A 24,813-nucleotide genomic window follows, 5' to 3' on the forward strand; every position below is an offset into this window, starting at 1 on the left:
TGTACTGATGCCCCAGTACCCCAATAGTATGGTGCCACGTGGCGCCATGATGTGACCATTGCATACGTGACATCCCGCCATTGGAGTACTGATGCATCAGTACTCTTGAGGTAATATTTTTTCAAGATTGATATTTTGAGAAAAAAAGTATTTATATCCAGAAAGATGTTTTTATTTATTTTAATCAAATTAAAGAGCATTTATTCAATTAATTGTAATGTCATGCATTTGTTGTATGGCTAATTTGGGCAGTGCAGATTTTGTCTGAAATCATTAAGTGATGATTGTTTTCATATGCAAGGGAATCTATTCGAGGTGGGAGCATTATTTAAAATTGCTTATACATTGAATTAGTGGGTAAATTAAACATTTTCCTAAGTATAGAAATTATGAATTCCAAGCATTGTGCTCTAGATGGCGAGTTTGAGGCAAGTATGAGAAACTCATCTTGAGGATCTCCCATCAATCCAGCTGAGACACTCATGTGTTGAAGTACCCAAAAAGAATATCATGTTATAGGATTATTATGTCATATATTGATATGAAACTGTAATTTGAATTTTTTTTTTACCTACATATATTACAGAAAAGGCAAACATGAGCTGATAGTAATGACTTTACTGATGTTACTTTTTTTATTGAATTGGCATGCATATTCATTAAACAAATTGCTCGCAGGTTTCCTTATACAATTATATATACGTGTGATACGAAGAACTTTATATTGATGGCATGTGCAAATAAAAATGATAGAGAATTTAATAGAATTGCTGACTTGATATTTAGATTAGAAATGACTTATTAGTATTAGAGTGGTTGTTGATAAATTTATGTTAGGAGATAACTAACCTCTACACTAGTTGTGTAGCCAATGAGCTGGGTGATGATCCAATGAAATAATTTAAATTAAAGCCTATGAAAGTACAAGTAACATTCATAAGATGACAGATATTGTGTATGAAACAATTAAAGTCACTCATATGACCGTACAAGGAATGAACAATATATATGTTTATTGCAATTGTTTATTGTTTATTGCTTTTATACCCTTTTTTATATATTTTATGTAATTCAAGTAAGTTTGTAATGTACTGTTGTCGCTTATACTAATTATAATTGAGCATTTCTTTCCATCTATAAAATCTTACTTTAGCACTAATATTTTACTAAGTTTGTAGCTATATATTATTGATTTTCAAAGACCGGTAAGAAGCACCGATGCGATTAGCCAGATGTAAATTTATATAGTTTTTAGGTTGTAAAATTCTATGAATATTGTAAATAATTTTGGGTACGTATTTTTATATGTTTGATTTTTTTAGAAGCATTGTATATATTTTAGTAAAATTATTATGCACGCTTCTAGGCATTTAAGAACATGAATAAATTTTGAATTGAATTGAGTGAGACTAATTCATTATCCACTGAATCATGATTTGTATAAGTCAAAACTAGTGTTAGAGGAATTATTTCTAGTTGAGTCATCCACTTTTGTTAGAGGGTTAGTTGAGGTGTGACAAAAAGTGGAATCAGAGGGAGGTTGGATGAAAATAATAATGTGAGTGTCTTTGAATTTAGAATAAGTAAGAATGAGATTAAAATATGAATTAATCAATACATAGCTATAAGTTGACTAGATCTGTAATAGGTAACTCATATGACTTCAAGAATAATGTATACATGTCATAATTACTATATGATAAATTGTATTGAATAATAAATTATAAAATGACATGTAAATATGTCTAGGAAAGTACTAAAAATAATTATTAAGGGCCAGCCTTCTAGATCAATTGTAAAACGAGAAATGCAAGCCTAGAATAATTTAAACAAAATGATATTTAGAACATGGTAAATGAGGAGACTGACTCACTAATTTACAATGCATTGTTCAACTAATATCTCAAATTAATTATTAAGGGCCAGCCTTCTAGATAAATTGTAAAACGAGAAATGCAAGCCTAGAATAATTCAAACAAAATGATATTTAGAACATGGTAAATGAGGAAACTGACTCAGTAATTTACAATGCATTGTTCAACTAATATCTCAAATACTTGATGAAATGAATGTCATTGAAATATCTTCTATGAGCACTCAGCCCATATCTGAATATGGTTCAAAAGTTGATCAATATTTGAGGATCTTTCAATTATTCAAGCCACCTGCATTTAAAAGTGTTAATGACCCTACAACTATTGAAAATAGATTATTAAAGATTGGGAAGATTGTCGATAGTATGATTTGTTTGGATAACAAAGAGTGGTGCTAATCATCTTCATGTTAGAAGGTGAGGTAAAAAGGTGGTGGCAGGTATAGCATCAGGAGAAATTTAGGCTAGCACATCTCACAGATTAAGTAGGATGAGTTTGTAAGAGTTTTTAGGGATTGTTTTATTCCACTTTCGGTCATATTAGCACTATGGGATAAGTTTTTAAATTTGACTTAGGGTTCCAATACAATTATGCGTTATGAAAAAGAATTCACTTCTCTTTTCAAGTATACCCCTCATTATGTCAGCATCCAAGAGGGAAAATATCAGTAATTTTTGTGCTACCTCTAAGATCAATTAAAATTGGCATTGGCTCTTTTTAAAATCATTGATTTCACAATGCAAGTTGAAAAGGCTAGAAGAATTGAAAATGAGCTGAATTTTTGTATTTAGTAGTGGCAACCACAAGCAAACAAATGAAAAATATTTAGCACGGGAGAAAACTTCCAAAGCAAGCAATTTAAATTGGAAGGTAGGGAAAAGCACATTCAGTTAGCAAAGTCAATTTGTGAGATGTGTGGAAAAATACATTTTGAGCAATGCTTTGTTGAGATGTGGACAGGCAAAGCATCGTTAGATAGATTATCCATTTGAAAAGAGAAGGGACAACAGCAAGCCTCAGACATTTCAAGGATAAGGATAGCCTAAAAAGAATTTGGAAGACAATCAACTAAGAATGACTCAATTTTTGGGAAAACCTGCAATTCAAACAAGAAGTGAGACTTTAGCGCATAGAAATTAGCCACCGGTGAAGGCCAAAGTTTTTGCAATTACTCCTCAAGAAGCTAAAAAAATCTAAAGATGTGATTAAATGTACGCTTCTGATTTTAAATTAGCCTAGCACAGTATGATTTGATTTGGGTGCATCACTCTTTTATTTCAGAATAATTTTTTGAGAGCTTATCAGTTGATATTGTGTACTTTACTGCTATATTGTTTGTTATCATGCCATTTGAAAATAATCTATATGCAAATAGAAAGTATATTGTGTATGTTAATATTACTGATAGAAAGTTGCTAGCATAATTGATTATAATATCACTTCACACATTTGATGTTATACTAGGGATGAATTGGTTGTTATCGTATTTTCCTGTTGTTGAATGCTAGAAAAAAAAGATTAAGTTTAACTTATTTGACGAGAATTAATTTTGTTTGTTTTTTTCCTGCAATACGAATACAATATCTTATTTCATCAGTGCACTAATGGTTGAAAAATATTTGTGAAGTGGTGAGCTGGTATTTTTAACAAAATTAAATATGTTGAACCAAGATGTGTAAAGAAATGAAAGAACATTTCAATGGTTGCAGAATTTTTTTCTATGGAACTGTTAGGACTATCACCATAAAGAGAAGTTACTTTTGGTATTGATATACAGTCAAGCCCATTCGTATCTTTCAAATTTCCTTTCAAGATAGCTCTAAATAAATTGAATGCATTAAAGTGTCAATTGAATGAATTGATAGATAAAGGCAATACCAATCAAAGTAACTCACCTTAGAGTGCTCATATATTGACTGTCAATAAAATAGACAGATCTATGTGATTATACATTCATTCTACAGAGTTAAGTAAAATAGCAATCAAGAACAAATATCAGTTGTCTAAGATAGATGATTTATTTGATCAGTTAGAGGGCACTACTATATTTTTCATGATCGATCTGAGATCGTGATATCATCGGGTCAAATTCAAAGAGAAAGATATAGTCAAGACAGCCTTTTAGACCATATATCATTATAATTCTCTAATTATACATTTTGGTTTAAAAAATGCCCTTATTGCATTCATGGATCTATAAATTGAATATTCAAGTCTTATATGGATCAGTTTGTTATTATCTTCATTGATGATATTTTGATGTATTAAAAAATTGATGATAATCATGTTAAGCATTTGTGAATAGTGTTAGAGTTGTTGAGGCATAATCAATTATTTATGGACTTTCAAAATGTGAATTTTGGTTGCAGAGCATTGTATTTTGGTGACATATCATCAGTAGTCAAGGTATTTAAATAGATCCTCAGAAGATGACAAAATGATTGAAGAATGACCTACACCTAATAATGTTATAAAGGTACACAGTTCTCTTGATTTGTCTGGATATTATAAGAGGTTCAGAAATAGCAATAGGGGTGTTTAAGTTGATGAGAAAAGATGTTATGCTTGAATAGATTGAAGAATGCGAGCACAATTTTCAAGCTTTGAAGTATTTTACTATTGCTTTAATATTTTTATCCCATCAATGAACAAAGGGGTTCAAGATTTACAGTGACACATCATTAAGTGGTTTAAGATGTGTTTTAATGCAAAATAAAAGAGCAACAGTGTATGCATCCAAACGATTGAAGTCATATGAGAGAAATTATCTGACATTTGATCTAGAGTTAGTTATTGTAATATTTGCTCCCAAGATCTGGAGACAGTATGACGTGAAGTGTGAAGTCTTCACTAATCATCAAAGTTTAAAATATAAAAAAAAAATTAAATTTGAGACAAAGAAGATGGCTAGAGCTTATCAAAGTTTGTGATCTGGATATATAATGTTCTCTTGGGCGAGCAAATGCAGTTATATATGCCTTAAGTTGTAAATCTATAGATAGTGCAAGCTGAATTATTACTCAAAAATAAGGATTAATCAAAAAAATTGATGCATTGCAGTTGGAGGTCAGAAAACTAGAAGATATTAGGTATTTACATTAGTTGATTATGCAACCAACTCTGGTATATAAAATTAAGGTAACACAAAAGGTTAGTAAAGTATACCAGTAACTTAATGAGCAAATTCAGTTAGGAAAGATGAAAAATAAAATTATAGATGAAGGTGTTATAAAAAATAAGATGTAAATTTGGGTAATGATTGATTATAATTTCAGAAAAGATCTTAAATGAAGCTCATCACACAATTCACCAACGTAGCACAAAAATGTATAAAAATTTGATGTTGATGTTTTGTAGGTTAGTTATGAAGAGAAATGTTAGATGTATCTAAATGTCGGGTTTGTCAGATTATAAAGGCTGAATATCAAAGACATCATGGACTGAGTGGATTACTACAATCATTGTCTATACTTAAGTGAAAAATTGAGGAAATTGTGACGTATTTCATTATGGAATTTCCTAAATCTAAGGCCACATCATTTGGGTAATCATATATAGATTGCAAAAACTAGCTCATTTATTGCCAATTAAGCAGAATACTTAATCCAAAAAGTTGGTCAGATTATATGTTAAGGTAATTATTAGACTTAAAGTATTCCAAAAATTATAATTTCTGATAGAGACTGAAGATTCATATACATGTTATGAAAATGCATTCATAGAGATTTGATTACACATTTGCATCTTTGTACTATTTTATCTACAAATTGATAAACAATTAGAATAGATAATTTAAGTATTAGAAGATCAATTGAGATTTTATCCTTGACTTTGAATGTAGTTAAAAAGATCATACTTTGAATTTGCTTACAATAATAGTTATTAGCCCAATATCACAATCGCTCTATATGAGGCACTGTATGGTAGAAGTATAGAACTCTATTAAGTTGGGTTAATCTAGATGAACATCAATTATTAGATTCTATATTTGTTGATGAAGCCACGAAAAAGATTAGATTGATCAGAAATAGACTAAAAGCTGCTCAAGATGCTCGAAATCAACAATAACAATATTATGACCTAAGGCACAAAGCAGAAACGACCCAACTTAGCGCTTAAAATTAACTAAGGCAGGAACTGCAGTCGAACGGTATTAAAATTTCATTTTTTTTTTACAAATTTTTTTTCAGAACTTCCAATGTGTAAAAGAGTCATTAATTCATAAAGTGCAATAAAATTAAATATCTAGAAACATCAACATAATCTGAAAAAACCCTAATTACTGTCTCAAATCATTTAACAGATTGTATGTTAAGATAATTATTAGACTGTAAAGTAACCTAAACCCTAATCACAACTCAAATCAGTATTGAACAACAAATTAATATCTAAAGAAAATAGTAAAACTAAACCATCAAAATATCATAACTAATACTTATCAATTGTAATCCTCCTCCTGTAAACAAAATCTCTAATACCAAGCATATCAATCTAAAAATTTTCTTCTTCTAAAGAAAACATTAACTTCAACTGTAAGTTTAACTTAGTAAATAATTATAATTTTTACTTTATACGCATTAAATTATGATGTTTACGTCATGCATGAATGATCAAAAGAAAATACAGATCATTGTTTTATAAAACTTTAAACTTTAAGTTTAATTTTATCAATTCTCATTTCATTTTAAGTATTTATTATTTTAACTTCTTTAATAGTCATAACAGAATTATCATCATACATGGATGTTTTCTCAAAAATGTATCTTAATATACTCTAAAAAATGTACCCAAATGTACTCTCAAATTGCACTTGAATGTACACCTTTACCATTTCCTTTGATGTGCACGGCTACATCGCATTCCCTACTAGTACCATCTAGCGATAATCATGTATGACATTATTTACATTTCATTTCATATCAATTTAAAATCCTTTCAAATGTACATTCATATGTCAGTTATTTTCTCTTATTTGTGAAACCATTTCAGACTTTCAAAATGTCAAACATGAATAAAATACTTAATTTAAACTATTTAAAAAAGTAATTATTCATTTAATAAACATTAATTTAATGCATAAAAGAAATTAATCACTCACATTGATTTCAAGATTCCTCTAAAATACTTCACCTTCAATAACTTTTTTGGACAACCACCTATATTAAATAAATGTGCACATTATTATATTAATCTCATCTAAAGAGAACTTAAATATAGCTATCAACATATCATTAAATTGACACATATTAATCAGTATACTATTACTTACCTTGAAAGGTCTACTTTACTTCTTGCAAAAGATTCCTCTTTCTCCCTCAATTTTAAAACTATAACTCCCGTGACATTTGAAGTTAGTTATTTTGTGTTTTTAAAAGTGAGGCACATGAAAGGAACAAGCAAATTTAGACATGGAAGCAAATTCAGATCTAGATGCATAGGTCCTTTTGAAATCCTAAAAATGATTGATCAAGGTGCTTATAAACAAGCCTTACTTGTTGATATGTTAGATATGTGAGATTTGTTTCACATATCCATGTTGAGAAGATGAGTTTTAGGCTCATGCCAAAGAACTTCACATCAAGATATTGAAGTCAAGAAAAATTAAACATACATTAAAGAGGCTAAGAAAATTTTAGAATTTGATGATAAGAATTTGAGAAACAAATGTTCATTATGTCAAGATAAAATAGAAAAACATGCAAAAGAAGAAGCTACTTGGGAAAGATAACAAGAAATATGGCAAAAATTCCCCCTTACTGTTCGAGTAATTATTCAGAAATTTCGAAGGCAAAATTTTTATAAGAGGAGTCTTATAATACTTAATTTTTATTAATTCAAGTAAAATACTTATTATTTTAAAATATATATAATCTTTCGTATGCCCCAAAATTTATCCAAATTACTTTTACAAAATTCAAAATTTCGAATCGATTCAATTGATACATAACACCATATAAATTATTGATATATTTAGAACATAATCTTTTAAATAATAACTTAATTAATTATTTAATTAGCTAATCCTAATCGTGTTAACAATGCCCAAAATTGTAACGATTCCATTTGTAGGGACATGAAACGGCGTAATGAGTTTAGGATAGTTGGGATTAATTGTTAGGCGAATACATGCATAGAGTTATGTATAAGTTATGTTTTTCCCTCTTTTTCCACCTGTCACAACATCTATCCCATGTTGATCCTTTAGCGAGAGACAGGATCGAGTAGAAGAAGGTGGAGGTGGGTAGTGGAGCTCTCAATTTAGAGCTTTAGGAAGAATTAAGTATGAGGATTTTTTATAAGCAATTAGAACCCTTCCTTTACCCCTCTTCATTCTTCGTTTCCGTGTTCTGAGGCATTCGTGACTCCAACATTATAGTTGGAGGCAGGGATGGAAGCGAGGTTGATAGAAACTAAGAGCTACGCTCTCGAGTAGCTCCAATCCAAGAAAAATAGAGAAGAAAAGGGAAAGAAGGAAAAGAAAGAAGGGAGATGTAGAAAGGAAAAAGAATAATAAAGGAATGAAATCTTTGGAGAAGAGATGGGTATTTTAAGGTAAATTATTTATATATTTTTATTTACATTTAGAATGATGTTTGTATCTATTTTGATCAATTTAAAGAGCATTTATTCAATTGAGGATCAGCTGCAGGAGCAATTTTTAAGCAAGTATTATAAGGATGTACATACAAAATTATCAGTTAAAAATAAATTATATTGAGAGTATAGTTATATTTTATAGGAGAAGCAATACTCAAATCAAGTTATAATTAACGAGGATCTAATTGAACAAGTATCATTTTCTATTTTGACAAGATTAGATAGAGGCCATTTTTTCTTATTAAAGTATATTAGACGAACATTAGAGGGTTATACTGATAAAATTTACATGATATGCATAAATTTCCTAAAAAATTTAATTTTATGAACAAATTGTGTTGAGCATTAACTAAATTATGTGTAATTTGGACCATTTGGCAACATAAAATTTGCTAATTGAGTAGATGGAAGAAAAAATTTTGTCTAAATTATAAATGCCAACTATATGCAGCCTTATATGTTAATCTGAGGAGTGAGTCCCCACAACCATCTATAAATTCAATGAAATGACCCTAGAATGAGATATACCCTAACAACATGACATTTTACACATTATTTCAGGCACTACTTATTTCTTAATCACTTGATTTAGACAACTTATTTGGTTAAAGAAGTTGCTATGAGCATGCACTTACCAGTTTCTCTCACAAACCATCGCAAATCTCCAGATTCAACATATGATCCATAATCCCTGCCTTTATCTTCAATCCTCTATAAAAAGCAACAAACAAATGTTAAAAGTAAATGAAAATTGGTTGCTAGAAATAAATGCAGCTAGGCTAACACAAATGAGCAATAATAGAATGGAGTAATCCCAAGATTACGTACATAATGGAGAACGCGAGCAGCTCTCCATACGTAATTCCCTCTCAATAACTTCTCAATAACTTCTGTAAGGTTATTGAAGGGTTTTTGCCGAGTTATTTCGGCGTTATTTGGAGTCAATACCCTCCGACGTACATAATGGAGAACGTGTGCAGCTCTCCATACGTAATCCCCTCCCAATAACTTCTCAATAACCTCTGTGAAGGTTATTGAGGGGTTTTTGCCGAGTTATTTCGGCATTATTTGGATTCAATACCCTCCGCGGTTATACTTTCACATTTTCTATGGTGTTAGGGTATTGACTCTAAATAACGCCGAAATAAATTCCCAAAAACCCCCAATAACCTTCGCAGAAATTATTGAGAAGTTATTAGGAGGAAATTACGTATGGAGAGCTGCTTGTGTTCTCCGTACGTAAATATTTCTAGTGGAGAAGAGGGTGGTAAGTATGTATAATGCAAACTCAAACAATGACAAAGTATTAAGCATATTTAAAACAACATATGCAAAGAATCATGCAAGCACCAGTTCCAAGGGAAGAAAATAAATAAAATTTTATCAAATTTGACTGAAACTAAAGTAGGACCTGATTATCACAAAAAATTAAGCTACTTCCACAAACATAGTAATGTAGTTATTTCCTTGGCAACCTGTTTGCTGAATATGGTCCATCCAAATCATAAGATTTGCATGATGAATTGAGGCCACTTACTCAAAAAATCTATACCATAATAAGTTGTAAACATCCATGATGTTCCATTTAAAACTCAGAGCCTTCATAAAACTGTAAAAGGTATCGTGGAGTCTTAGAACCAAAATACACTTCAATATAAACATGTAATGCAACGTGAATGAATAAATCCAATCTGCATCAGGATTTTAATAGTAAGCTTTCACATAACTTTAATGCTTCAACGCCCTAAGAAATATATAAATCCTTGTCCCAAATTTTTTAGGATCAGATTACCAATACTTCATCGCTACACGTTCCAAAAAAACAAAAAAATTGCAGCAACATTTCAGTTTGTTTGGGGCAATAATCGGTCGATAAGCTACGTGCGGTGGCTGCTACAAATTTTTATTTTTTTGGAAAAATCAGAATATTATCAGAAAGTTGTCACTGCATCTAGATAAGTGCGATGTGAAAACGTTGTTTTCGGCGTTTTGAAAACGCATAAACTGCCAAAACGCCGTTTACCCAAACAGGCCAAGTGCGTTTTCAAAACGCCACTGCACCAAATAAGTTGCCCCAAAAAGACCCTTAATTGAATATTTAGCTGTTTAGAATACTAGAGAGCATATTGAATAGCTGAGAAATGGATCAAAATCAGAGCAGAAAAAAAAAAAAAACTCCGCTCACATGACGGCCAACACTGCAGTAAATTTTAGAGATAAACTTGAATTTTACAATAGCTTTGTAAACACTCCAGTTGTTCATTCCAAACAATCAAAATAGCATGGAATCAAATGTGGGGGTTCGTTTAAAGAGACTTACATAGAGCATCTGGCCGACGTTTCCGTCCTCGGCCGGGGTTTCCGGGAGCTGGATTGCGTTGCGGCTGGAGGGGTTGTTGGTGACGAAACCAAAAGGACTGAAAGAGGATTGCTTCTCGTCCCCTTCCGGATCCCCATTTCCGTCGCTGTTGTAAGCAGCAACCGCTTGGCTGCATCTTCTCGATCTTCTCATCATCTTCCCAAGGAGATACGTCGTGCAACGCGTGCTTTCGTGGAGAGTGTTGCGGAGTTTTGCAGGAGAGAAATGCAGAGGGGTCAGAGGCAAGGAAGCAGCAGCCATGGGAGAAGCTTGAGCCAAGCGGGGAAAGAAACGTGAGGCTCCTAGATGCTGGAGGTTCTATATGGCTATAGTTTTCGTGTGATGGAAATAATTTCTAAGTTCTTACATGGCAAGGTTTTTGTGATAGAGAATTAGCTACCAATGTTTCTTTTTTGGGACATTTACATGCATAGGACATAACTTTTATGTATTTACACACCTCACAATTGAATTTTTATATGTACCAATATAACTTTCAAATATTTAATATAACATCAAAAATGATAGTGGTGACATGGCTGACTTGTTATCACATGAAAAACTGTTTTTGTCATGCGGAGATTCATATTGTTATTGATTGAGATATTTTGTTGAATCGAAAAAAACTTGATAAAATAAATCATAAACTTATCCTTCATATTACAGTAGTGTGTCTCCATATTTTCTATTCACTAAAGCTTTCTAGCTCAAAATCATAGATCATTCATTCCTACTTCTGCGCTCAAAGAGCTCAAAATCGCAACTCATTTTCTCCCTCATCGAAGCTTGCATCTCCTCCACGCCAGAACAATTGCCATCACCAAGCTGCAAACCTCACAAACTCTCATCTTTGACACACACTGCACATTAGTCATCGGATTTGCATATATATTGTCATCACCAATGAAAAAGCTTTTGTCATGGCTCATGGAAAACTTCTTTATTCGTCTAATATTATGTTTGAATTAAATCTAAAAGCCTTTATTAGTTCTTAGAAAAACTATTAATTTCAGAATTTATGAATTCTAAAAAATAATTTTACTACTACTTTCTGAAATAAAGCTTAGGATTGGTCATAAGTTTTCATTCTTAGAAAAAATTAAGTGAAATCAATTTTTAATTAAGTTTTAATACTCTCGTTTCTCCCCACATGTTTTCTTTTTCCTTTTTTTTCTTTTCTTCTTCTTTTCATTCAGGATTTTTTTAATCATTACACTTTTATGTAATAATTATTATATATGGATGTCTTTAATAATTTTGAATTTCACTATCTCTTATCTAAATGGATGTCTTTAATAATTTTGAATTTCATTATCTCTTATCTAAAGTTAAAAACTTATTTTATATCCTTAACTTGAAATGTATTATTAGAAAAGAATTTTTAATAGAGTTTAAATTCTTCAAAAAGTATTATTCTAATAATCTTTAATTTTTCAAAAATATAATTTTTCCAACTTAAATAGTAAAATTATTTCCTTACTATTTTCTACTAAATATTTTAACTTTAGTTTCATCATTTTTACTAAAGTGTTTACTAAGTTTTTCTTTTGCATTCCTATAATTAAAATTTTAGTAATCTTAGGATAGCTCGACATAACAAAAATCATTTTTCAAATAAAATTTATTTGTAGTTTATTTTAGGACAAGTAAAGTTTAACTTTGAAATTTATTTGTCTTCCTCCCCCGAACTTGAATTTTTAAACATTTTACAATCAATTCCATAAAATGTATAAGAAAAAAGAGTAAAAGTTGAATCTACTAGCTACTACAATATTCTATCAAATTCATACGCATACATAATCAGGATAGAACGACAGCAGAGAAAGTAAATCTAGCTGAAAACATGATTGTAATAATATTAAACTAAAAGGAAGTATATTAACTTTGAAATTTATTTTTCTTCCTCCCCTCAAACTTGATTTTTAACATATATAACATTTAGTGCATAAAATATAAGCAGGAAGAAAAATCACAGCACAAAAGTACAATCTACCATGGGTGTTTATCAAAACATTTGCAAATATAATTAGGACAAAATAATGTGCAGTAGAAAGTAAATCTAAACTAAACACGTCTTATTGAAATTGAACTAAAGAAAGGTCTAACTAGCATAATAGGTATCAGCTAAGAATATATATTTAAGTATTTCCCAAGTCCTCTATATTGTTGTAACACATACACAAACACGCTTGACAAATGAGGTTAATTCTTCATTTAACTCATCGCCTCTCAATACCTTACTTCCAATTTATAACAGAATCATTACACTGATAAATTTGGTACTTTTAAATGCTTTTGTATAGTCTAAGCCCATGGACACGATTATCCCTAATATGTTGGCTCGCGAGCATCAACCCCGGGCATCACCTTTTCCCTTTAAGAGTGCACCTCTAACAGTTTATAAGAGTAGTGTAAGATCATCCACATGTCGCTCATCAAGTAGGTTCATGACTCTACCGACTAAAAACATGGTCAGAGAAAGGAAGTAACAAAATTGAGATGGAACTGTCACTATCCAAACTCCAAACTCAAGATGTCCTCTGTCAAACTTAAGTACGAATGAGACCAGAGTTGTAATGAACTTGTTAATCAAACTACTAGAGAACTGATACACCATCAATAAATTTTCATCATCCGACACGAATCTCGAGGCATAACACTGATCTCAAAACAATATCTTGTGCAAGAAGCATTCAAACTTCAATTAAGAGTTATCTTGAGCTCTAATTTCAGCAAACTTATAGTCAAATTGACCGACTCAATGAGATGAACCTAATGATATTAAAGTTAGTCCAATCCAAGTCAAATCAAGCCCAGATCAAGTGATTGAATCATTCTTGGAAGATTTTTAGACCCAATTGAAAGATCAAACAAATTCCAAATTCAATGAGTTTATAGTCGAATCGAGTGTCTCGACAAGACGAATCCAACGACCAAGATTGTTCAATTCCGACATCATTAAGGCACTCAAATGTCCATCAAACGTGATATGATCAAATAAAACTCTTCGGACCGCCCGACCACCGCTAGTCATCATCGACTACTGCCGACCGTCTTCGACTGCCTTCGACCGCCTTCGACCACAGTTGACTTTTGTTGACCACCACAGACCGTCATCGATTGTCATTGACTATCGTCGATCACCGCCGACCAGCGTTGACTAGACGTCATCAATCGACTTTGTAACTTAGAAAGTTAGTAATCCATTCTCGTATGTGGGACAAGGGAGCTCTATAATCATCAACCTATAGTGGATTTTTTTAACCGGGCCATGCCCAGTGGTTTTTTCCCTTTTACGGGTTTTTCACGTAAAAACTTATGGTGTCATCACATGTCATTTTCCTTTTCATCTAAGTGTGTGTTGAATCCTCGTGCAATGCTCAGAAGATAATTCTTTAATCTACCACCATTAATTTTCTAGCACACATCAGTTTGGCGCCGTTTGTGGGAAGATTTCAATCTCACAAGTAAAGTACTTACTCGGTTTACGAAATGGCCACCAGACAGAATGTCGTGACAACGGAGCATCCCGCTCCAACACCCATTGTTCCAGGGAGCAGTCACAAAGTCAAGGGAGGCATGCTACTTCATCTTCCTGCCCTAAATGATGTTATCCTGCTAACGAAGGTACTTCGAGTCCTTCTATAGAAGATCAAATGCGTAGAATGGAGGAGTCTCAACTAGAAATTCTACACCATTGGATGAAATTCGTTTACCATTAACTTCACAACGGCCTACACCACTAGATCCACGACGTACGAGAAACATACCACTCAAAGGAACTCGTACCGGCCTGCCTCTTCAAGAAGGAACAATTCCTCTGTCAGGTCATGATGCTGACCTCCTAGACACCGCAAGTTCCACTCATCCATCTCGTGCAGCTCACCCGACATCGCTACATCTTCCTGCCATTCCAGATAATGTCATTTGTAACAAACTACGACGCCTCGTCCGGGAAGAGTTCCCCATAGAAATAAAAGGATTGTTTTTATGCTCACCGTAACATCTATGAATCTTCTCCCTTAGCAGATGCAGTCCTCCAAGACCCCATCCCAGCAGGCTTCAAACTTCCGAACATCAATACATATGAAGGGCTAACCAACCCTTACGCATGTAATTCGTAACGAACTACGACGCCTCGTTCGGGAAGAGTTCCCCCTAGAAAAAAAGGATCGCTTCTACGCTCACCGTAACATCCATGAATCTTCTCCCTTAGCGTTAGCGGATGCGGTCCTACAATACCTTATCCCAACAAGCTTCAAGCTTCCGAACATCGATACATATGAAGGGATAACCGATCCTTACGAGCATATTGATCATTATCGAACCATTATACACATTCAACGTGCCTCTGATGCACTTCTGTGTCAAGTGTTCCCAATGACTCTTAAAAGACAAGCTTGAACCTGGTTCTACTCACTGCCAGGTAGCACTGTAAACACCTTTAACGCAACACCTTTAACGAGCTTGCAATTTTTTTTGCGGAGCAGCTCATCGCAAATCAAATGATCATCAAGGATTCATCCCATCTCTCAGGAATTCGTCAAAATGAAGGAGAGTCTCCATATTTTCTACTAAAGCCCATCAAATTCCAAGAGTAGATCCAGAGTTACTCAGGGGGGTTTTCTTTGAGGGGCTCCGCCCAGGACCCTTCTACTCATCACTGATGCAGGAGACAGTTCGTTCTTATGTCGACCTTATCCACCGTGTTGAGGCCCAAATCACCGCAGACGAGACCATCAGTGCACATAAGGAACAATTTAAGAAATTTGGGGAAAGTGCAAAGGTAACTCTAGAGACAATAATCAATATTCGCAACAGAGAAAGTCTGAACAACCTAAGAATCATGACCTCCTCCTTCAACCTACAGGCCAACTAACTGAATATCAACCCAAAAAAGAGTATACACCACTCAACATGTCACGTGCTAACATCTTGATGGCCATCAAAGATGAGTAAGTTTTTTAAGTGGCCTCACCCCCTAAAACCTAACTCAAGAAATCAAGAATAATACTGTCATTTTCATCAAAGTCGTGGCTACACCATTGAGGCATGTAAGCTCCTTAGGGAAGAAATTGAAAGGTTGATTCAACAGGGATATCTTGGTCGATTTATACAAAACAAACTAGCAGGTAGCGATAATGCTCATACTGGGGGGCAACAAACATAAAGGCAACAACATGTGAGTCACCCAATCGTGGGAAAAATTCAAACAATTGCAGGAGTTCCATTGCTGACTGATCAAGTCCTTATCACTCTACTTGGTGAACCAATGCAGGAGAAATTGCACCTCGAGCCTATCACTTTTAATGATTCTGATTTGGAAGAAGTTTGAGTCCCCCACCAAGATCTTCTCGTCATTAGCGCGGTGAAAAAAGCCGGTGGTTCATGGCTGGCCAATGTTGTCATGGTGAAAAAAGCTAGTGATTCATGGAGAATGTGTGTCGACTATACATACCTCAATAAAACATGTCTGAAGGATAGCTTTCCCCTCACACACACAGATTGACTTATTGATGCCACTTCTGGACATCAGATGCTCAGCTTTATGGATGCATACTCAGGGTACAATCAAATAAAAATGAACCCAGTAGATGAGGAAATCACCTCCTTTCAAACAGAAAGACTTATATTGTTATCAGGTTATGTCGTTTGGATTAAAAAATATTGTTGCAACTTATCAACGTTTCATGAACAAAGTGTTCAAAAATATTCTCGGGCGTACAATGGAGGTTTACGTTGATGACATGTTAGTTAAAAGCCTGGAGGCATCCCAACACACTTCTCATCTGGAGCAGTGTTTCCAACTCCTTCGGCAATACAACTTGCGACTCAACCCAACTAAATGTGCTTTCAGTGTCACATCAAGAAAGTTTCTGAGATTCATGGTTACCCATTGTGGAATTGAAGCAACCCAATAAAAAATCAAGGCGCTGAGGGACACGATGCCTCCAAAAAACATCAAAGAGGTACAATGCTTGAATGGTCGTATAGCCGTTTTATCCTGCTTCTTAGCTCGTTCTGGGGATAAGTATCTGTTGTTCTTCAAGATACTCAGTGGTGCTCGAAACACCAATTTTCAATGGATAGATGATTGTCAGATTGCTTTCGAGCAACTCAAGACATATTTGGCTTCACCACATCTCCTCTCAAAGCCCATCCAAGGAGAGGTGGTATATATCTATTTGGTTATCTCACCTGATGCAATAAGCTCTGTTCTTATCAGAATAGAAAACTCAATCTAGAAACTAATATACTACGTTAGCAAGATTCTCTCTAATACAGAAAGTCGTTATCCGATGGCAGACAAAACTGCGCTAGCCCTGGTATTCTTAGCAAGGAGACTTTGTTCGTACTCTAGGCTCACACTATTAGCGTCTACAGACAACTCCCTTTGAAGGCTATCCTACAAAAACCAGAAGTATCAGGAAGATTAGTTAAATGTCCAGTAGAATTGGGAGAATTTGACATCCGCTATTTACCACGACCAAACATCAAATCACAGGTATTGGCCGATTTTGTGGTAGAGTGTACAGTGCCAGTAGAATTGAGAGAATTTGATATCCGCTATTTACCACGACCAAACATCAAATCACAGGTATTGGCCGATTTTTTTGGTAGAGTGTACAGTGCCTACCTCTAATGAACCACCCTCTTCTCTTACATGGCCACCTCATTGGACACTATACGTAGACGAAGCATCTGGAAACTCAAGAGCTAGTGCAGGAATACTACTCATCTCCCCAAAGAAAGACATTTTGGAGTATGGACTTCGTTTGAAATTCCCAGCCACCAATAATGTTGTTGAATATGAAACACTGGTCGTCGGATTAGAGCTTGTCATCAACTGTGAAGTACGAAACATGATTATCTACACTGATTCTCAACTCATTGCATCCCAAGTAGAAGGAGAATTTGACGCTCATAACTCACAACTGGTGCAGTGTCTCAGTCTAGTAAAAACACTTCTCGCCCAAAATGAAACATGTCAGCTCATTGATATACTTCGAGAGCATAACATCCGAGCTGATGCCCTCTCCAAGCTTGCAACTTCAACAACTAAAGATCTCTATAAAAGAATGTATATTAAGAAGATACATTTTCCTAACATCCATGGCCCATGGGAGATACTGTCTATAGATGACCCAAGGGAGCCATCTTGGGTGGATCCTATCATTTCCTTCCTCTGAGACGGACCTACTACATCAATTCGCATCTAATGCATGGCTGCCAACTTCATCCTCGTAGGGGATGAAATGTACAATAAGACATTTGTAGGTCCATATCTCAAGTGTCTTCCTCCATCTGAAGTTGATTAAGCTCTACGAGAAGTTCATTCCGGGATATGTGGGGAGCATTTTTGTGGTAGGGCACTTGCTCTTAAAATAATGAAGCAAGGCTTTTACTGGCCCACGATCAAGCAAGATGCATTAGAGTTTGTGCAAAAATGCAAGAATTGCCAACTACACTCTAATCTTACAAATGCACCGTTGGTGGAACTCACATATTTTTTAAGTTTTCGGCCTTTCGCCAAATGGGGGGTAGATATCATGGGGCCATTTCCGATAACTACTGGACAACAAAAACTCATTATCTTAGTTGTCGACTACTTCACCAAATGGGTAGAAGCAGAGCCTCTTACCAAAATCACTAAGGCAAATGTCAAAAAGTTTGTCTGGAAAAACATCATCTGTTGCTTTCGGCTTTCTGTGAAGATTAGCACAGATAATGGGACTCAATTCACTGGAAGGGTCTTCACATCATTCTGCAAGGATCTTCACATTCAGTTGGTGCAAATTGTTGTGGCGCATCCCTAAACAAATGGAAAAATAGTGGTGACAAATCGTACGGTGCTCAAAGGATTGCAAACTAGACTTGAGAAGGCTAGGGGCAATGGGTAGAAGAGCTACATAACGTTCTCTGGGCCTATCGCACCACCACGTGAACTCCAACAGGGGAAACTTCATATAACTTGTGTTTTGGCACCGAGGTTTTCATCCCCATTGATATCAGAATTCTAAACCCCCGATTCAAGACTTTCAACTCAAAAGAAATGAAGAAAAACTATGTCAATAGTTGGATATTCTCCCAGAAATACGCGATGTGGCCACCTCAGAGCTGCTTCCCACCGCCAAAGAGTTGCTCACCACTTTAATCGGAGAGTCAAGCATTGACCTATCTCTGTCGGTGACCTGGTCTTGCGTAGCATTGAAGTCGCCGGTCATGGTCCCCAACGCAATAAACTATCACTTCTCTGTGAAGGCCCATATATCGTGGCTGTCAAGATCAAGCCCAGAACCTTCAAGCTCAAGGATTCAAATGGGAAAATCCTGCCTCGGACTTGGAATGCAGAAAATCTTAGCAAGTTCTATCAGTAATACCCGAGTCATGTAGTCCACATATGTTATTACATCGCAATTCATGCATAATTAAAAATCTCTTAAATATTATTCACTTACTTTCCTATACATAAAGGATATCTTTATAAAGTGTAATAACTCATCCACGAGTCACTTCATGCTTTTGACCCTAGAAATACACAACTTCAGTTGTATCTTAGTCAAAGCACGATCAATGACAGGCAGATTTGATCTAAGCTCTTCTATATGGATTAACATCGTCGAGTTTTTACACTAATAGACAACCCTAAAAAAGTTAACAGCCTTGGTGGGCTAAACCTTACCCCTTCCACACAGGTTCGTAAGTGATCAGTGCTCTGACAAACAACCTCATAAGTCCTCGGTGGACTTTTGTTGGCTCCTCTTATATAGATTAACATCATCGAGTAACATTTTGATGCATAGTCTCAGCAAAGTTAAAGGCCACTAGCAATTTATCACCACAATAACCTTCTTACGTGACATTGAACATTCAATGTGTCATACCACCATGACACTCCACCCAACGTGTCACTGTGACGCACCGCCGCCACGTGTAATCACGCCGCAACGCATAATCACGATGCGCCATTGCAACACGCCGCGTCGCCGCAACGCTTTGCCGCAATTTTGTACCACAACACTTCGCCTCAATTTGATACACAAAAAATATATGCATTTTTAGACCAATATTTTATACTCATTTTTGGTGATATTGCACTTTAATGGAAGATATTTTCTATGTTTTATTGCAGGTTGTTGATTTTAGGACTTGGAGCAAAAAGAATTGAATTTGGAGAAAAAATGGAGAAGTTAAAAATTTGTTCAATGTTGACGGTGTCAGGTTGGGCACTGACGACGCCATTTGACAGAGACTTGGGATTTAATTACGAGTCTCTGGCGCCAACGGCGCCAATGTCGGTGGGAGCTCTGTTTTTAGAAGATTTGATGAATTTGGACGCTTTTTGAAGATTTTTTGGACACACCTATAAGAGAACTGGCCTAGGCTTTATTTAAGGCCAAAATTTAATCAGAAGGCCCCCCTTCGCACCATTTCAAATTCCTCCACTCATTTCAGTTTTCGTCTTCACACACCTACATTTCACACCATTCCACACCATTAGTTAGTTATTGTTTTTATAGTTTTGAGTTTTTATGGTGAGTTTAAGTCTGAATTCTTCTCTAAGAAGTGTTGGAGGGGAAGAGAAGTGAGAGATTTCTTCTTCCTACATTTTCTAAGGGAGGCTACAAAGGATTTGCTTTGAGAAAGAGTTTCAGATAAGTGTTGTTTGTTTATTATTGTTGTATGAACTTTCTTTTATATATGAAATTTATGTTTTATTGTATCTTTCTCATGAAGTCTGAATAGATTCATTTATCTTTCTTCCTACTCTGAAATATGGTGAAATGAAGAGATAATGTGGATGTGCCAATGTTAAAATTTAAAATAAATTGTGATGGTTATTTCAACACTGCTCTTAATTTACTTTTCGATATGACCGATTGAATTGTTAAAATATGTTGTGAAACATATGATCCGGAAAAATGGACTATGAGTTATACAATGGAGTGAGAATCACATTTAAGTCTATGAAGCAATATTTCTTTCATGGAATTAAATGCAAATAAATAGAGAAATATACTTTGTTGAGCGTAGAATTGGAGATTTTTAGGGTGACAGACTAAAAATCCCCAATTCGATCGTAGTGTTTAAAAAAACTAAAGCGAGAGTTAGTCTTCAGGGGAAGGGAAGTGGGAGTTATGGAGTGGGAGCCAGCATCCTCCTAGCCTAGCCACGGATTTAGGGACTAAACTTGAGATTATCCAATGATTGATTAAACCTAAGATTAACCAATAATTTTATATAACATTGCATCATTGTAGATAATTAAAATTGCTCCTATTTGACACAATACATATCTAAACCATTTATCTCATCTCATTTCACCAAAAACTCATTGTAGTGAGAAAGATACTTTTTTTATATTAGAAAATTTTATCACATAAACATAGTTTAGTAGTATTAATTTTAAACCCTGCTTTTAAATTTTGCTAGTAGTGAATAATTTAGCTTTGATAGTATCTTAAAACTTTTGAAATTAGTGACAGTAATTTTGATTGATTTATGTGAATTTCCTAGTTAATTTATCATTTTAAATTTAAACCTTCCGCATGGGATCGATATTTGGGACTTAAAAAGAAAGTCTTATATTAATTGATAACGATACATATATTTACGTAGAATCCCAACTTTAAGTGATTAATGTTATTATTCATAAAATACCACATCAAGTTTTTTTTTTGGCGTCGTTGCAAAGCGAAGTCAACTTTATAAATTTTACACAATTATATTTTTCGGGATCACAATTTTGCACCACAACACTTCGTCGCAACACTTTATCGCAATTCTGCACTGCAACGCTTCACTACAATGCTTTGTCGCAATGTTTCACTGCAACGCTTCGTCGCAACACTTTGTCCCAACTCTTCATTGCAATTCTGCACCGCAATGCTTCGTCGCAACTCTTCGCCCCAACTTCACCGCACTCGGGACGATTTTCTTCTTCTGGGAAATGCCAGATTAGCTTCTGGCCCCTATTTATAAGGAGAAAAAAAGTTTGAATTAATAAATGCATATTATTAAAATAATTAAACTGGCCCTTCAACTCCCTCCAGTTGGCGCCTCTCTTTCCCAGCTCAACGATCCTGCTTCGGCTTCTACTGTTCAACATTCCGTCACTTGTGTTCTCACTGCCCAAATCTATGTTTTACTTATCACTTAGGCGGATTATTAAAGCAGGTCACAAGAGCATAAATTACCAAATCACTAAGATAAATTTCAGAGTAAATAAAGCTTATGGGAGCGTTTGGAAAATTTTCCAAACATTGCGCGCGCGCGCGTGTGTGTGTAAAGAAGCGCTTATATTTTTTGGATGATGAAATTCAGCTAGCCAAAAAATAGAGAGGCAACTGATACGCCATCAATAAATTTTCATCATCCGACACGAATCTTGGGGCATAACACGGATCTTGAGATAATATCTTGAGCAAGAAACATTCAAACTTCAATTAAGAGTCATCCAGAGCTCCGATTTCAGTAAACTTATAGTCAAACTGATCGACTCGACTCGATGAGACAGATCGACTCGATGAGACAGACCTAATGATATCAAAGTTAGTCCAATCCAAGTAAAATCAAGCCCATATCAAGTGATTGAATCATTCTTTGAAGATTTCTGGACACATTTGAAAGATCAAACGAATGTCGAATTCAACGAGTTCATGGCCGAATCGAGTGTCTCGACAAGACGAATCCAACGAACATCATTAAGGCACTCGAATGTCCATCAAACACCATCTGATTGAGCGAAGCTCTCTGAATCGTCCTATCAAAATAATTCATATTCCTGTATTAATTGCACCTATAACACAATAAATAGTGTCCCATGCCTCTCATGAAGGGGAAAGAAGTGTAGAAAGAGCCTGATGTCTTGGAGCCCAAGTCCAACATCATCCTTGCTATTGTTGACCTTCGTCGACGACCACCGCAGACCTCTGTCGACCACCACTGACCATCGTCGACTACCGACGACCGTCTTTGACTGCCTTTGACCATCATTGACTTCCGTCGACCACCACATATTGTCATTGATTGTCATTGACTATCGTCGATCACCGCCTACCACCACTGACTAGACGTCGTTAGTCGACTTTATAACTTAGAAAGTTAGTAATCTTTTAATGTATGTGGGACAAGGGATCTCTATAATCATCAACATATAGTGAATTTTTCTAACTGGGCCAGACCCTGTGATTTTTTCCCTTTTACGAGTTTTCCACGTAAAAACTTCTGGTGTCATTACGGGTTATTTCCCTTTTCATCTGAGTGTGTGTTGAATCCTCGTGCAATGCTAAGACGATAATTTATTACTCTACCGCCGCGAATTTTCTAGCATGCATGAGGTCCCATCTATAAATAAGAGATGATACAAGTATAGCCATAATAAGAAGTTAAGGAATCACATCCCTCATGATACAAAAAGATCAAATTAATTCATTTACTATCTAAACAATCACTAACATCAATAAAACTGATCAATCCACATAAAAACAAACACATCACACCTCAAACAATTACATGGCCTTCCATGAAATGCTTGGTTTAACGTCGTCAACCCGACAATTGATTCTTCCCGGATCAAAATTTCATTTAAGTAATCCTTTATCAGTCGCTCAATCTTTTTTGGATCATGGGATTCCTACTAAATCTTTGAGTTTTGGTTTTTTTATCAGCTTTTCTTTTTCAGATTGATTCAAATTGTTATTCTTTATGTTTCTTTCTATATCCAATATTCTTCTAATCATTTTCTCAATTTGTGTATTAATATTAATATCATCCTTAAAATTTATAAGAAATAGATCTTTATATGATAATTCAATATCTCCTAAATTTTGGATCGGATTAGATGATTCAGATTCTGGATCAAATACTACTAGGTTACTCTTTTGTCTCAAGTTATCTTCTAATTCTTTCCCTTGGGACTGAGCAAATGGTAGAGGTGGTCTTTCTAAATTTATCTTGGTTGATGAAATGGGCTTTTATAATTTCTTAGGAATTTCTTTCATTAATCATTCAATCTCAATTTCCTCTTTTCTCAACTCAACGTTCTTTTGAAACATATCCTCTATTTTTTTTCCATATCTTAGTTGGATAGCTTTATCTTGCCTATCATTCTTCTCCTTAGAGTTTATCTCAGGGTCACATGGTAAAATCTCTGGAAGATGATTTTTAATCTAATTAACAATCTGCTGTAATTGGGTTTCTATATTCTTTATTGTAGCCCCTTAACTTTTCAGCTGACTCTCCATTGGAATAACAACCTCTTTTAACAATAACTCCTCCTCATTATGTGGGTTGAAGTTAAATTTATGAGGAAAAGAAAGTCCAATGGTTATAATTGTCATGATTATTCCAATCACATATTTGATTAAGTTGATTATCCTCCCACAATTGTTTTCTTCCTCCAAAATTTTTATTCTAGTTAAAGTTAGAATGTTTCTCTCAGCACACGTTGTAATAATCAAAATAATGCTTGTGTATCTCAAGGCTAGTTTCAAACTAGTTAATCTCAATCAATTGTCTAAATGAATTCTTTTTAATAACGGGGGTGCTTGAGGATAACTTTCTACGTATTAATCTAATTTTCATGCAATATCTACAACCCGTGAAGCTAAAATAGTCAGCATATCAGGTTCATGAAAATTCACTACCCTCTTGTGGTTTACTCTATCGAAGTTGCTAGTATTATAATCCAAAATTGAATATTTATTATCTTGTTGATATATCATTTCTACAATAAATTTATGGAGATTTTTTTGTAAGGGAGGAGAAGCTTAAAGATTAGTGCCTAATCAAAAATTGGTTTCACATTTGATCTTTTTAAAGTATAAGACTTGAGAAATTTTTAAGCTTAGGGGTATAATATGATAAGTAAAAATATTTTTGGTAATTTCGATATTTTAACGAAACAACAATAACTAAAAAGATAACTAAAGTTTTTGTAGATGAAAAGTATTTAATATGAAAATATCTTTCTTCTTATCA

At 34.5% G+C, this 24,813-nt stretch overlaps 1 protein-coding gene across 3 annotated transcripts in view; it reads right to left on the reverse strand.

Annotated features, from left to right (window-relative positions):
- Positions 1-11,162, reverse strand: part of LOC110031123 (haloalkane dehalogenase 2) — a 48,268-nt gene extending 37,106 nt beyond the window's left edge. For 2 of the 3 annotated variants that reach the window (XM_020734188.1, XM_020734187.1), the window contains exons 1-2: positions 10,792-11,162; positions 9,107-9,182 (exon numbers count right to left, since the gene is read on the reverse strand). In XM_020734188.1, the coding sequence (XP_020589847.1) occupies positions 9,107-9,182; positions 10,792-11,091 (376 nt within the window). In that variant the 5' untranslated portion in view covers positions 11,092-11,162. The remainder of the gene's footprint in view (positions 1-9,106; positions 9,183-10,791) is intronic. The other variant, XM_020734189.1, reaches the window with a different exon arrangement.
- Positions 11,163-24,813: the final 13,651 nt, after the last annotated feature.

This window comes from Phalaenopsis equestris, unplaced genomic scaffold (genome assembly GCF_001263595.1).
Source record: "Phalaenopsis equestris unplaced genomic scaffold, ASM126359v1 Scaffold000770, whole genome shotgun sequence".
In the NCBI taxonomy this organism is placed as follows: Eukaryota; Viridiplantae; Streptophyta; class Magnoliopsida; order Asparagales; family Orchidaceae; genus Phalaenopsis; species Phalaenopsis equestris.